At 39.2% G+C, this 16,524-nt stretch overlaps 1 protein-coding gene across 1 annotated transcript; it reads left to right on the top strand.

Annotated features, from left to right (window-relative positions):
• The first annotated feature begins 1,594 nt into the window (after nt 1-1,594).
• On the top strand, nt 1,595-11,548 carry LOC131994672 (sphingomyelin phosphodiesterase-like). Its single transcript, XM_059361471.1, has 5 exons — nt 1,595-1,679; nt 5,574-6,471; nt 7,050-7,590; nt 11,126-11,305; nt 11,381-11,548. The coding sequence occupies exons 1-5, from the start codon at nt 1,595-1,597 to the stop codon at nt 11,546-11,548; spliced, it is 1,872 nt and encodes a 623-aa protein (XP_059217454.1).
• Nucleotides 11,549-16,524: the final 4,976 nt, after the last annotated feature.

Below are 16,524 nucleotides of genomic sequence, written 5' to 3' on the forward strand. Positions count from 1 at the left end.
TCGCCCGATTTGGCTGAAATTTTGCATGTGGTGTTCTGTTATGACTTCCAATAACTGTGCCAAATACGGTCCAAATCTGTCTATAACCTTAATTGCTCCCATGTAAACCGGTCTTTCGATTATCCTTGTTCGCTTTTTTTTTGCTGATTTCACAGAATTTTGGTATGTAGAATAAAATTATGCCCTTCAACTAAATTTATTTTGTATACATTTTTAGCAGAATCTATGGTGTAGGGTTCCCAAGAGTCGGCCCGACCGAACTTAGCACGTTTTTACTGGTTTATGGTTGGATGGTATTGATCTTTACATGGTTTAATGACAACAAGACGGCGCTACGTGCCTCAGAAGCAACGAAACCATTGTTTTTTTACGGGAAAATGTCCTGGCCATGTTATCTCATGAAGAGGTGGTCACAAGATCCCTGTGATTGGCCACGAGAGCTTGTGATTTAATACCCTGCGAAATCTTCCTTTGGAGCCACGTAAAAGATAAGGTGTAACCCTATGCTAAGAACAAATAGCGGTTACCAAAACCATGAGGGTGCAGATATTAATCCGCCCCATGCCACCAATCGGCTTGTTGTGCGCTCTAAAAACTGTAAAGTGACCTCTTAAAAGAAAATTTAAGTTAGGAATTCCGTGCTAATTACAAAATCCTTAATTGTTTTCAATACCATTCCCCTAAGTTTGTTCATGTCTGGTATTGCATCTTCACTTAAGTGCCGGTATCTGTTAGACGCGAAAGCCGGGCAAAGGAAATGCTCCAACGCCTTATCATCTTCCCCGCATGCTTTACACAAGCTATCACTTGCCGCACCGATTTTACATAAGTGAGCTCATATTCCTATGTATTCCGTTATGATACCAATAGCTATACTGACCTCCTTCTTCCTTCCTTTCAGTAATAGCCTCGTCTTCTCAGGATCTGGATACCCCCCAGAGACCTTTTCGCTGTTCCATAATGTTGCATGCGCATTCGTCGCCCACTTTCTTAACTCGGACTGCGTCAACCCGAAAGGCTTAGGGATAGCCAAGTTTATTGAGAGCAGTACTCTGATATACATCTGAAGGAGATGTAGATACTGGGTAAGTGAAATCGGTCTGTACTAATATAGTCAGTTCAACTATATTTCCGAATTGATCCTCAATCATACAACGATTACACCTTAGAGAAACCCCACGATGCTGGATTTGATTCCGACAAGCGGAACAATAGCAAAAGTTCCTGTTTTAAGATTTCAGATTACAGCTTCAATTTGTTATATTTTCTGCATTATTTTTCTTCTTGTGTATTGCATTACTAGCTTAATGTAAAACTTTAATTACACTTCCTAAATTCAAGTTATCACAAAATACAAGAATTTGGCCTTTTCTTTCACAAAAATTCCAATGCATATAAACACTTAATTTACGATATCTTGACATTAACCAACCACCTACCCTGTTGCAAGGTTACACCATGGAGTGTTTAATACATAGTGAACTTTATTTAAATTTGTTATCACGAAAAAGTGTTTAGTCTACTTTTGCCCATTAAACGTTAAAGACATTTCGCCTACATTGTAATGTGGTGGAAAATTATTTACTTTGTGTCTATGGTAGCTGCAAAAGCTCAAAAGTCTTCGGAGGTTTTAATAACGAATTTTAGTTCAGATGATCAGGAAATATCATCTACATCTGGTAAGACTACATGGTCATTAAATACCATACAAACTTGACTATATCTAAACCTGATTAGTAGTAAAGGCGCATGTCGGATGAAAGATGTTAAACAAATGAAGGAAGAAATTTGAGAAGAATTTTCGAAAATTTCTGGTGAACGAGCGAATACTTTGAAGTAAAGTTAAACATTGGGAAACCATTGTTTCCTTTTGTTTTTCTGAAAAGAGTAGACATACGTTGTTATATATCTGGTAGCAGTGCCATTAGCTATACGAATGCAAACAATTTTGCAAAGACCAATATGTCAATAATGCTCCGCTTTAATGCAATCGAGTTTCCACTCTCAAGATGGCCATTGATCGTCTTTTATCACAAAGAGCTGATTGATTTTGAGATTTTCTTTCGGATAATGCCACTTATAACAACGTTGTTATTCCCTTTGGCAATCGTCTTTCCATCTACGAAAATATGCATGCTACTGTGCTTTGAGTCTCTCTCAATAGTCTGAGTAAGATTCACAGACCGGGAGAACTTCTGGTGCTGCAACTAGTGAAGAGCCTTAGAGAAAATGACCGGTAGTCAAAGTTAAAATTCGAGCGGATCGTAACTAATTGGGGAAAGCGAAAGAGATTTGAAAATGGCTTCAAATAAGCTGACCTTACAACAACCTAACTCTATGAACTGTTCTGGATCTATGAACTGTTCTGGATCTATGAACTGTTCATGATTCAGGTGCCGAGAAATCTTAAAAAAGTCTCAGTTTCAGCGAAAACGGGCAATAAATCTTATTTATATGGGATTAAAACCTTAAATTGGAGGATCGGTCTACATGGCAGCTATATCTAAATATGGTCCGATCTGGAATATGAACTGTTCATGATTCTGGAATCTTTAACTGTTCATGATTCAGGTGCCGAGAAATCTTATAAAAGTCTCAGTTTCAGCGAAAACGGGCAATAAATCTGATTTATATGGGATTAAAACCTTAAATTGGAGGATCGTTCTACATGGCAGCTATATCTTAATATGGTCCGATCTGGAATATATTATGGTCGGATGACGGGAGGCTTTAAACAACTGACTGTTTCGAATTGCAGCGAAATCGGTTAATGAATGCGTCTATTATGAGCTTATGACCCTAAATCAGCAAATCGATCTATGTGACAATTGTATCCAAATTTCGTCCGATCTGGACCATTTCCGGTTCAAACAACGGGGTGCCTAGTCTAACTCACTGTTACAAATTTCAGCGAAATCGGTAAAAAATTAAACTCTTATAGTCTTAAGACCCTAAATCAGCAGATCGGTCTATACGCGAACATTATCGAAATAATGCAAATCGATATTCCCAATTTCAAGGAAATAGAATAAATAAATGCAGCGGTTATGGGTCTAAGAACCTGAATCGGCAGATCGATGTATATGGCAGCTATGTCAACATAAGGTCCGATCTTTCATTGGGTCGAATGACAGGAGGCTTAAAAAACGCACTGTTTCAAACTTCTGCCAAATCGAGTAATAAATGCGCCTTTTAAGGGCTTAAGACCATAGATAGGCAGATCGGTCTATATGGTCTGATTTGAACTTAAACTGCGTATTGAATAAATACGCATCTGTGCAAAATTTCAGCTCAATATCTCAATTTTTGAAGGTTGTTATATAAAATGTTCACCAAACTCGGCTCTCAATAAGCCCATTGTTACGCGTGCTGTGTGGCATGTGGTACCGTCTTGTTGAAACTACTAGTCAAGCAATTCAAGCTCTTGCATTTTGGGCAAAAAAAAAATTGGATATCATCTCACCATTCACAGTTACGTTACGATTCGCATAATCTTTGAAGAAGTACGGTTAAATGATGACACCAGAACATAAACCGCACAAAACTGTGAATTTTTCTGGATGCAATGGTAGCTCTTGTAATGCTGATCTTCACTCCAAAATCGACAATTCTGCTTATTTACATAGCCATTGAGCCAAAAATGAGCTTCGTCCATAAAATGGAAGAAGCGCGCGATGAACTTTATTAACAGAGCGCGCATTTCGATAATGAAAATTTCAAAATTCAATAATTTGCAAGTGTTGTTCCTTTGTAAGACGATTCGTGGTTAAATTATAGACCAAACTGAAGATGTTTGACGGGAAAACAAAACGTGCGTGAGCTGTTTAGACCAGTGTTGCCAAAAAGATAATTGCTAAAAAATCACCCTTTAAAAAACGAATTGGTGCGCTTTGTTTGTTAGATTGTCTGTCTGTTCCGTATAGACTCAAAAACAGCTAAACCGATTTTCATGAAATGTTAACAGATGATAGAGTTTGAGATCCCGGTGAAAATTGGGTACTAAATTTTTTTGAAATCCGAAGGGGGGTGGACCCTTCCCCTTACACCAATTTTCAAAAACGCCAAATCTCGGAGATGTGTACTCTACTTTTCAAAACCTTTAATTTCATACACATATTACCCAAAGCGGTAAAAAGTTGTTGGTGGTAGAGACGGCACCCTAAGTGTGTGCCGTTTTTAGGCCAAGTTCGCATTCTACTCTTAAATATCTTTCATTTGATACCCATATTGTCCCAATCGGTAAATAAGTTCGTTCGAAAGGGTTTGGGATGGGGCGTCCCCTAGGTTATTTGATCCCAAAGTTTTATACCAATTTCGTATTTTTGAGGTTACATAAGGTGGCGGGCAAAAGTTCACCGATATAAGCGAAATTTTGTATGACACTTTATTAAAAGTAGAGTACACATCTGATATAAAAATGTATTCCTTGGGGTCTAAGGGGTCTCCCCAACCCACCAAAGCCCCCCAGCAGGGCGTATTTAGCGATTAGGACATAAATGAAAGACATTTGGGAGTTAAATACGAATATGGTTTTAAAAATTGGGTCCAAGTACGTAGGAGGCCGTCCCAGACCCAAAATAGGCCCAAGAGTGGCTCCCAAATTAAAAAGTGGACCGTTAGGACAATATAAGACTCCAACGAAAGGTATTCGGGAGTATGAATATGATATTTAAAATTAGATCCAAGTATCTAGGGCGCCGTCTCAAGCCCAAACGGCCCAAAAGTCCGATCGGGACAATATGGGACTTAAATGAAAGGTTTTCGGGGGTAGAATACGAATATGGTGTCAACAAGTGGATCCAAGTACCTAGGGCATCGCCACAAGAGTACCGCCCACAATAAAAATTGGACCGATCGGGATGATATCGGACTCCAATAAAAGGTATTCCGGAGTAGAATATGAATATGATATTTTAAATTATATCCAAGTATCTAGGTGGCCGCCCCAGGCCTAAAACCGCCCCAAAAATATCGACCAAAATCCCACATTGTCCCCACCGGACAAATAAAAGGTATTCGGGAGTAAAATACGAATATGATGTCAAAAATGTAATCCAAGTACCTAGGGCTCCACTCCAAGCCCAAAACCGCACCAAAAGAACCGCCCAAAATCAAAAGTGAAGGGATCGGGACAATATGCGACTCCAATGAAAGGAATTTGAGAGTAGAGTGCGAGTATGATTATCGAATATAAAAATTGGGTATAATTACCAAGGGGGTATTAATCAGGATCAAGTGATAGAAGGTTGCCTACCCCTCAAAACACTTTGCAAAATTTGAATATTTGTCAATCATGGCTATATGGAGTTCAATAAAAGGTATTTGGTAGTATATAAACAAATTGTACCAGGGAGATACATATGGTAGTAAGTAAGAAACTTATTTTTAGCGTGGTGCGAATGAAGCCGCAGCAGAGCGGGACGGGTACAGCTATTATAATTATATAATCTGGACAATAATTAATAAAGAATTGCAAAATTACCAGCGTTTCAAAGTCAATACTCTTACATAGCTTATTATAGCATTTTGCATTTGAGGCGATGATTTAATTTTTTTTTATTCTTCAACTCCAGATGATATTTCCACCAAATATGTGAACGAATATTTGCATTATATGGATACCGGCATAGAATCTGAAGAATTGCTGGATGTCACCCAACAAATACTTGAGGCAAAAAATGGAACAAAAAGATTTGCTCGTTTTCCACCGGCAGTAACTAAAAACTTCTTTACTTGCACAATGTGTCGCATAAGTGCCAAATTTCTGATATGGTCATTAAGAGTAACCACATCTCCCTCCCAAACAGAAGCAATAACCAAAAATGCCTTCGCCTATTTATGCTCAAGTCTAAGAATACAAACGCCACAAGTGTGTGCTGGTGTTTTTGAGCTCAATTGGCCCATATTGTATTACATTTTTAGAAATTCCAAAGCAAATCCTCAGACAATATGTGGTAATTTGCCCATATCATTTTGCCATGTTGAGCAACCGGAATTCGAAATACATCTGAAAATAGATCCTGGCAAATGTGCCTTGAATGCTCCCAAATCTCAAAAGCCTCAGAAAACCTCCAATGATTTGACTGTGCTACATCTCACCGATATACACAACGATCCTGAGTATGGAGAAGGTAATTTGGCCGATTGTGATGAACCCTTATGTTGTCGTGCCTCCTCAACGGGTAAGATGCCTTCATCTAATAACTCAAACGCCGGCTATTGGGGTGATTATCGTAATTGTGATGTACCCTTGTATGTGGTGGACAATGCTTTCGATCACATAAGAGAAGCTCACAAGAAAATTGACTACCTTTATTTGACGGGAGATATAGTGGCCCACAATGTATGGTCCACCAGCAAACAAAGCAATGAGGATATAATAACCAACGTTTATAATTTGATTGAAGAGAAATTTAAAGGTATTCCAATATATCCTTGTGTGGGCAATCACGAATCGCATCCAGTAAATGTGTGAGTATGGATTAAGAAGTAAAGACAAAATTACAATCAATAAAAATTTTTAATCAAAATAAAGGAAGAGTTTATTAAAGCAGCATTTTTTGTTTGCTAAAAATGATATGATTGCTGTTTTAGCAGAACGAAATGTATGACAAAACAATGGTCACAGATTCACTGAAAGAGCATCGATATCTGTTTTCGTTTTTTTTTCTGTAGAATACAGCTGTCGATTTACCAAACTCTTTTTAATATTTTGAGAAACAAATTTCTTTGAGTGTATGTTTGATATCTATTGGGGTGGATAAATTTTTGCGGTTGTAATAATGGGAATCTATAACAATTTCTAATTAGTTTTTCCCCATGGGTCCAAAATTGAGCTTCCCAATTTCAAAGTCAAAATCGAAAGTTTACTAAATATTGGTCCAAAAACAAAAGTTTACCGTTAAAATGGGAAGCTCTAATTTTTTTTACACCAATGGTTTCCTGGGCATTTGGAATATTGATAACCTCTTATTGAGTATTTTTGGGCTTTACAAATACACCCACTCTAATCAACAATCATTTTTTAATATTTCCCCCCCTTGCTTTAGTTTCGCTCCCGATATTGTCCCCCAACAATTTCAAACCACCTGGCTATATGAATATCTATGGCATGAGTGGCAACGATGGTTACCAACCTCTACCAAGGAAACAGTCATAAGAGGTGGCTATTACACTGTCGCCCCTAGACCTGGCTTTCGCATAATCAGCCTAAATAATGTCGATTGTTATATACTCAATTGGTGGATGTACTATGATGCTAATGCCACTAGTCTACCTCAACTACAGTGGTTACACGAAACCCTGCTGAGTGCTGAAAAGAATGGGGAATATGTTCACATTTTGGCTCATATCGCCTCAGGGACATCAGATTGTTGGCCTGTTTGGGCACGTGAATATAATCGGTTGGTGGAACGTTTTAGTCATACCATAAGTGGAATTTTCAATGGTCATTCACATCAAGATGAATTTCAGGTCCACTATTCTGCCAAAGGACACGCCATGGCCATCTCATGGAATGCTGGCAGTTTAACAACCCATACAATGAAAAATCCCAACTATAGAATGTATGAAGTGGAACCGGAGACATATGTAAGTGTATACAAGAGATAATTTTTAAAGCAAAACAAGTAAGGAAAGGGAAATCTCAAACGGTGCCGACTATGCTAAAACACCCTTCGATCGTAACAAGTACCGCTTTGTTAGAAGACATGAGTGATAGGAGCTATTGCCAATGTTAATGACATTTTTCGGGGGAGTTCAGTTAAAAATTTGGGGCCAAATATCTGGCGGACCGCCCACCCCAAAAATGACATATAAACCGTTCGAGACAATATGGGACTTAAATGAAAGGCATTTGAGAATCGAATACGAAGCTGTCATCAAAATTTGCCCTTCAAGTCGCAGGGGGGCAACTCTCCCCAAACAACCCCCCCAAAAGAAAAAGTAGACCGAGAGGAACGTACCATAAATGAATTGAATGCTGAACACTGTAGAAGTCAGTGTGTAATATTTCAAAAAATATTTCATATAATATTTCAAGAAGCAAAATCGGGAGATCGGTTTATATGGGAGCTGTATCAAGCTATAGATCGATTCAGACCATATTGGAAACGTATGTTGAAAGTCATGGGAGAAGCCGTTGTACAAAATTTCAGCCAAATCGGATGAGAATTGAGGCTCAAGAAGTCAAGATCCCAGATCGGTTTATATGGCAGCTATATCGGGTTATGAACTGATTTGAATGGTACTTAGCGTAGTTGTTGGTAGTGATACCAAAACACAATTTCAGTCAAATCCGACGAGAATTGCTCAAGAAGTCAAGACCCAAGATCGGTTTATATGGCAGCTATATGAAAACATGGACCGATTTGGCCCATTTATAATCCCAACCGACCTACACTAACAAAAAAATATATATGTGCAAAATTTCAAGCGCACACCGTTCGGTCTAGGGTATAAAAAGGAGATCTCTTATCATTGAGCTTAAACTTGAATCGGACTACACCCATTGATATGTGAGAAGTTTGCCCCTGTTCCTTAATGGAAAGTTCATGGGCAAATTTGCAGTTGCATGCCACTATGGACATACACCTAAGTCAGTAATCGGCTTGCTGTGCGCTCTAAACACTAACAAGTAAAAGCGTGCTAAGTTCGGCCGGGCTGAATCTTGAATACCCACCACCATAGATTCCACTAAAAATTTACCCTTATTAATTGAGTTTGTATATGAATTATTTTGGTCTCGAAAAGTCATCTCGGGATATCTGTACTTATCACCATATTGACCGATTTGGATAAAACTTGGCACTGATGCTGTAAGTCATAATATAGGGTTTAGGGCCAAATTTCAGCCAAATCAGGTGAAAATTTAGGCTTCTAAAGACTGTAGAAGTCAGATCCAATGATCGGTTCGGATCATACTTGACATGGATGTTGGAAGTAATAACTCAAGTCATTGTTCCAAATTTCAGAAACTCATAACTCAAGTCCTTGTCCCAAATTTCAGCCAAATCGGATGAAAATTGGGGCTTCTAAGGGCTCAAGAAGTGAAGTCAGGAGATCGGTTATATGGGGGTCATATCTGTTTATAGACTGATTCAGATCATACTTGGCATGGATATTGGAAGTTATAACTCAAGCCTTTGTTTCAAATTTCAGCCAAAACGGATGAAAATTGAGGCTTCTAAGGGCTTAAGAAGTGAAATCCGGAGATCAGTTTGTATAGGGATTACATGTGTTTATAGACCGATTCTGATCATACTTGCCATTGATATAGGAAGTCATAACGTAAGTGCTTGTTCCAAATTTCAGTCAAATCAAAAAATGTTCCGATTTGGACCAAACTTGACACGGACGCCGAGTGGTCTAATAAATACAATTCACTGTTCAAGGAAAAGGTAAAACAGAATGTTGGTCTATATGGCAGCTATATCCAAATAAAAACCTGCTTTTATGAGCCCAAGGACGGTCGGACAGTCGGTATATATGGCAGCTATATCCAAACATAAATGTGGCTTTTATAGGCCTAAAACCTTAAATCGACGGATCGGTCTATATGGGGGCAAAGTCAAGATATAGTCCGATATAGCTCATTTTTAAAGTGAACCTGCCTATGGACAAGAAAGAATCTGCGCAAAGTTTCAGCTAATTATATCCATTTTTAAAGCATGTAGCGTGATTTTAACAGACGTACTGTCGTCTTTACGACGATCAAGAATATATTTTGTATATACTTTATAGGGTCGGAAATGGATATTTCGGAATGACAAAATGAATATACACTCATCCCTCGGTGGTAGGTATAGAAATGAAAGTAGTTCGCTTTGTTTGTTTCTTCAGTAAAGACTCAAACCGGTTGAACCGCAATCCCATGACACCCGGTTGAACGTTCCGCCTCTATATACAACACTCTGCTACAACAACAGCAACAACCGGCTAAACAGATTTCCATAAAATGTTCACAGATGGCAGAGTTTGCTGGTGATACTTCATTTATGATATCCGAAGGCGGAGCGGACTCTCCCCCTTATACCAATTTTCAAACAGCGCAGATCTCGGCGATGGGTGCATCGATTTAAGCGCAATTTTTGTATAATCCCCTACTGAAAAACATAAACACAAAATTGGTATACAACTTTGGAGTTGAATAATCTGGGGGGACGCCCCATCCGAAAATCCACTCAAACGGACATGTTAACCGATTGAAACAATATGGGTATCAAATGAAAGGTATTTAAGAGTAGTGTACGAACGGATACAAAAATGTTGCCCAAAATAACAAGGAGCCCGCCCCACCACCAAAAAGCCGCCCAAAAATGACAAGCTTGCCCAGTGGGGCAATGTGGGTATTAAATGAAAGTTGTTTGGGAGTAGAAAACGAATTGGATATAAAATTGTAGCCTCAGATGTCTGGGGACCAACCCACCCCCGAAAACCACATACACGGATATATTTAGCGATTAGATAATATGGGTGTAAAATGAAAGGTATTTGGAAGTAAAGCACAACTCTTATATATAAAATTTGGTTCAAGGGTTTTTTGGGACCGCCCCACCTACAAAAAGCCCCAAAAAGTGCATCGACACAAAATAGACATGAAAAAAGAGATTTAACTATGGAATAATATGGTACTTGAATGAAAGCTCTTTTACAGTAGAATATGAATCTGACGTTAATATTTGGGACTAAGCCCTTCAACACGACATGTATAAGGGGACAATAAGAGATTTGAAGAAAGGGCCTTTGACAAGTTTCTGACACACCAACCCCCAAAGGTACATATTCTTGGTCGACCGCGGCTTTATGGTATTTAAATGTACAATAGGTCTATGAGTGTACAATAAAAATTTGGTATCCAAATATGGGGCCGAACCCAAGAAAATACAAAGGGCAACCGAACAAAAATGAAAAACAAGTAAAAGCGAGCTAAATTCATTCTGACCGAATCTTGGGAACCCATCACCATGTATTCGATCATTAAGCTCGTCTCGAAAGAGAAATTAAACGAGAATTATAAAATAAAATGATATTCGCCTTAGCAGCCAAAAAAAAAAAAAAAAACATGAAAAATACTATTTTTTGTTTTAGTTTGTCCGACTTCAGGTCATACGTGATTTTTTTTCAGCAAGTCGTAGACCATTCTACTTGGATTTTTAATTTAACTGAAGCTAATGGCCATGAAGATCGCCGCCCTCCTAATTGGTATATGGAATATAACATTTCACAATTTACTCAAAATTTGAGCCCCGGTGGTATCGATGCATTATTGGAAGAAATGGCTGCAAATCCTAATTTACTGAGACAGGTTGGTGAAATTGAATTTTTCCACATAAACAAATACCGCTAATAATAGTATTTTTTTTTTTTTTCATTTAACTAGTTTTGGAAATACAAAGTGCTCTCCTCTGACCCCCAGTTGAAGTCGGGATGTAATGACAACTGTCTCTTAGAGACAATATGTGGTTATGCCACTTCGGTATATAATGAAAAGAGTCGATGTAAGGCATTGCAAGATAAGCTGAAATCATCGTTAAGATCCAAATATTAAAGAATGACCATTATGCGAAGATTTGGAAATTTCTTGGTAAAGGCATAGAAATAAAAATTGTTGTTAAAATTTAATGTCTTTTGTTAAAATTAATTACAAAAAAATTATTATGAAGGTCCTATTCATCATTATTGAACTATATGACAACATGGAGTCCCGGCCGATACGGGATGACTATGAGCGCCACACAGGCTAGAACTTTGAGCTCCGACTTGTGTGGTGCCCATTGTTGTCAAGGGAAGCTTAGCTGAAAGCTACCGGGCGCGTCCATAGGTTGCGGATGGTGGAAAGCTCCGTTTTTATGCGGAGTACCTGCAAATGCGGCCGCGGGCAGTCAGCGATTTTCGAGAGGAGAGTCTCAGTGAGGAGTCAGGTGGCACTGGCTCTTAATTAAATACTGAGTGCCAATGATACTCGAGATGACAAGGCGAGTTATTGGCGCCTTCAAATAACCAATGGCCAACATCAGCGTCTGTTCCCAGCTTAGGATCTTGGAGCAAACGGCTCGCCATAACGAGGGATAATCCCACAAAACCCATGCGGTTGGGGCGCTGGGCCAGTAACCCGTCCCCGGAAAACTTAGAACTACTATGAGAAACAAAGGAAAAGTAAAAACGGAAAAGAAAAAAGGACCATGATATGCGGATCTGCACCTGGGATGTCCGCACTCTTTATAGAGAAGGTGCAGTATACGCGCTGGCGGATGTATTAGAGAAGTACAAAGCAGATATTACCGCCTTACAGGAAGTGCGATGGACTGGGAATGGCGTCACTACAACACCAAACGGTGACGAACTATACTATAGCTGCCATAACACGAGGCATGAATTTGGCTGCGGATTTGTGGTTAGTTGGAGACTGAAACACCTTTACTCCGGTGGAAGAGAGGCTAGCCACAATCACGGAAGACAAAGACGAGCAGACCAAGGATATTTTCTACGACCGCCTAGAGAGGGAATATGACCGCTGCCCCGTCCATGATATTAAAATTGTTCTGGGAGATTTTAATGCGAAAATAGGGAAGGAAGAAATTTTTGGTCCAACAGTCGGAAAGTTTAGCCCCCACGAGATAACGTCCAGTAATGGGTTGAGGCTGATAGATTTCGGCGCGGCAAAAAACATGGTAGTTAGTAGCACCAGATTTCTTCTCCAGCAGGAAAAAAATATTCCTGCTGGAGAAGATTATACAAGATGCAAATGTGAATAGATATGGCACACTAATCACAAGAGAACACATGCTACTCGCCTATGCGGACGATATCGATATCATAGGTCGGTCACCGGAAGTAGTAACTGCAGCCTTTGAAAGAATCGAAAGAGAGTCAGTGAAAATGTGTCTGGCAGTAAATGGAGATAAGACGAAATGGATGGTTTCAACTCCCAAAAAGCCTTGCACAACCGAGCAGATGAAGAAAATGGAGAAAGTTGGGAACCACAACTTTGAAACAGTCAGGAACTTTATCTACCTCGGCACCGCCGTAACCGAAACGAATGACACCAGTTTTGAGATTAAGCGAAGAATAATATTGACAAACAGATGCTACTTTGGACTAAGTAAGCAGTTTAGAAACAAGGCCACCTCTCGACAGACGAAGACTACACTTTACAAGACACTGATACTACCCGTGCTGTTATATGGTTCTGAAGCATGGGTACTTGTGAAAGCAGATGAGGCAGTGCCTGGAGTATTTGAGGGAAAGATTATTCGTAAAATATATGGACCAGTTTGCGTTAATGGAGAATATAGGCGACGTATGAACCACGAGCTGTATGAGCAGTATGACGACGATAGCATAGTTACACGCATCAAAATACAACGGCTGCGTTGGCTAGGTCGCGTTGTCAGAATGGTTGAAGAAGCTCCAGCAAAGAAGTCTTTTGAAGACAAACACGGTGGTACACGCAAACCGGGAAGACCAAAATCCCGATGGAAAGATCTCGATAATCTCGAAACTTGGTGTCAGAGATTTTAGAATGAGCGCAGAAGATCGAGGCGCTTGGAACTCTATTCTACGTTCGGCTAGTGGAACAAATATTCTGTCATAGCCAATTAAAGTAAAAGACAACATGGAGTTTGGAGTGGGGCCTTCAACCAAATAGTATTAATTTGGACCACAAACTATTATTTTCAGACCATATGCCCATTTACATGATTTTGGGGCCATTGTCCATCCATACCCTACAGCAAGTGTTGCCATTGTGGACTAGAGTCAGAATTTCCGGCCTTATTATAGACAAGTCAACCAAGGCGTCTTCTACGTTGACGCTGAAGAATTTGGATCTACCTGGAGTCGAGTAACTTACAAACGGAATGACGAAATTAGTATACCCCCATCCTATGGTGGAGAGTATACCCACCACCTCGGGTAAATATGTTAACCAACTTTCGCCATAATCCGGAGAAAAAAGCATCATTAATGAACCAATTGCAGCTATATGATGCTTTTGGTCCGATTTAGACCAAACTTGGCACTGGCGTCGAGTGGTATAATAAATACAATTCAGTTCAAGTTGTTGAAACAGAATATAGGTTAATATGGCAGCTATATCTAGATATAGACCGATCTGAATCAAAAACCCTAACATAGGACCCTATGCCAAATTTCGTCAAATTTTATAACAAATTGGCCTTATCGATATCCCTATATTGACAGCTATATATGACAGCTATATCCAAACATAGACCAGTGGGAGCCATATTGAACGCGGATGTCGTAGGGCTTAGCCCAGCTCACTGTGTTACATTTCAGCAAAATCGGGTAATAAAAGCTGCTTTTATGGTCCTAGGACTGAAATCTGGAGATCCTTATATATGGCAGCTATATGCAGCTATGGACCGATCTGAACCATATAGGGTACAGATATCGCCTTTTATGGGCTCAAGACCTTAGATCGAAAGATCGATAGCTATGTCGAAATCAAGACTGATGGGGGTCATATAAAACACGGATATTAAAGGGTCTAACACTGCTTACTGTCCCAAATTTCAGCGAAATCGGATAATAAATGCTCCTTTTTATGGGCTCAAAACCTTACATCGGGAGATCGGTATATAAGGCAGTTATATCCAAATTCAAACCGATGTGAACCATGTCGAACGCATGTCGAAAATCTAACATAGGTCCTTATGTCAAATTTCAACGAAATCGGGTTATAAATATGCCTTTAATGGGCCCAAGACCGTATATCGGGAGATCTGTCTATATGGCAGCTATATCCGAATATGGCGCTTGACCATACTCAGTGCGAATATCGAGGAGCCTAACACAAACCATTGTGGCAAATTTCAGCAAAATCGGATAATAAATGTGGCTTTAATGGGTCTAATACCTTAATCTCGGTAGATCAGTCCATATAGTCCGATATAGCCCATCTTCGAACTTAACCTGCGTATGGACAAAAAAATTATCTTCATTTTTAAAGACTGTAGCGTGATTTCAACGTTTCGTTCATTCGTTTCGCAGATAAGTATCACATCTGAAATTTCCAAATGGCAATAGAAAATAAAACATGACGAAATAAAAATTTCATGTTCGTTGGGCTCACTATCGTTTTTATACCCACCACCGAAGGATGCGGGGATGGCTAGATCGTCTTAGGTTTTTACGACGATCAAGAATACACATACTTTATAGGGTCTGAAATAAATATTTCGATGTGTTGCAAACGGAATGACAAATTTCCCCGCATCCTTCGGTGGTGGGTATAAAAACGATAGTGAGCCCAACGAACATGAAATTTTTATTTCGTCATGTTTTATTTTCTATTGCCATTTGGTAATTTCAGATGTGATACTTATCTGCGAAACGAATGAACGAAGCGATAATTGCAATGCCACTGAATCGCCACTTGAAAATGTCAAACGATTTATTTGAATGGGCTCCTGATATAACATTGGTTATCTCATGATACGGCAGTATCACCATATTGTATTTGTTCCGGAAGAGGGTCATAAAAGCAAAATATTAGAATTTATGCAAATGCAAATATTTTCATAACATCAACCAATAACAGAACAGCGGAAAGTCTTCTCTTATATCAATTAGTGCTGCCCGATTCAAGTTTTAGCGCAATGACGAGAAGCCTCCTTTCAATAGCTGAATATAAGTGGAGTGACATTGGGCTACCGACACCTCTTTGTTGAGGAGTTAATATGGCGACAGATCACTGATCCTGCTCTTAGGATTTCAAGCTTCAGGGTAGTGCCAAGATATATTTGTAAAATCTTATACTTAAAAGTTTTGGGGGAATTAAAAATAAATGATTTTAGAATAAACAAGTAAAAGCATGCTAAGTTCGGCCGGGACGAATCTTATATACCCTCCACCATGGATCGCATTTGTCGAGTTCTTTTCCCGGATACAGTTGTTGAAAGTACGAATAAAATACGTCTTGCAAAATTTCAGCCAAATCGGATAGGAACTGCGCCCTCTAGAAGCTCAAGAAGTCAAGTCCCCAGATCTGTTTATATGACAGCTATAGCAGGTTATGAACCGATTTGAACCATACTTGGCACAGTTGTTGGATATCATAACAAAATACTACGTGCAAAATTTCATTCAAATCTGATAAGAATTGCAACCTCTAGAGGCCCAAGAAGTCAAGACCCAAGATCGGTTTATATGACAGCTATATCAGGTTATGGACCGTTATAACCATATTTGGCACAGTTGTTGGATATCATAACAAAACACGAAGCGCAAAGTTTCATTCCAATCGGATAAGAATTGCGACCTCTAGAGGTTATATGACAGCTATAGCAGGTTATGAACCGAGTTGAACCATACTTGGCACAGTTGTTGGATATCATAACAAAATACTACGTTCAAAATTTCATTTAAATCGGATAAGAATTGCGCACTCTAGAGGCTCAAGAAGTCAAGACCCAAGATCGGTTTATATGGCAGCTACATCAGGTTATGGACCGATTTGAGCCATACTTGGCACAGTTATTGGTTATCATAAAAAACACGTCA

Source organism: Stomoxys calcitrans, chromosome 2 (assembly GCF_963082655.1).
Source record: "Stomoxys calcitrans chromosome 2, idStoCalc2.1, whole genome shotgun sequence".
In the NCBI taxonomy this organism is placed as follows: Eukaryota; Metazoa; Arthropoda; class Insecta; order Diptera; family Muscidae; genus Stomoxys; species Stomoxys calcitrans.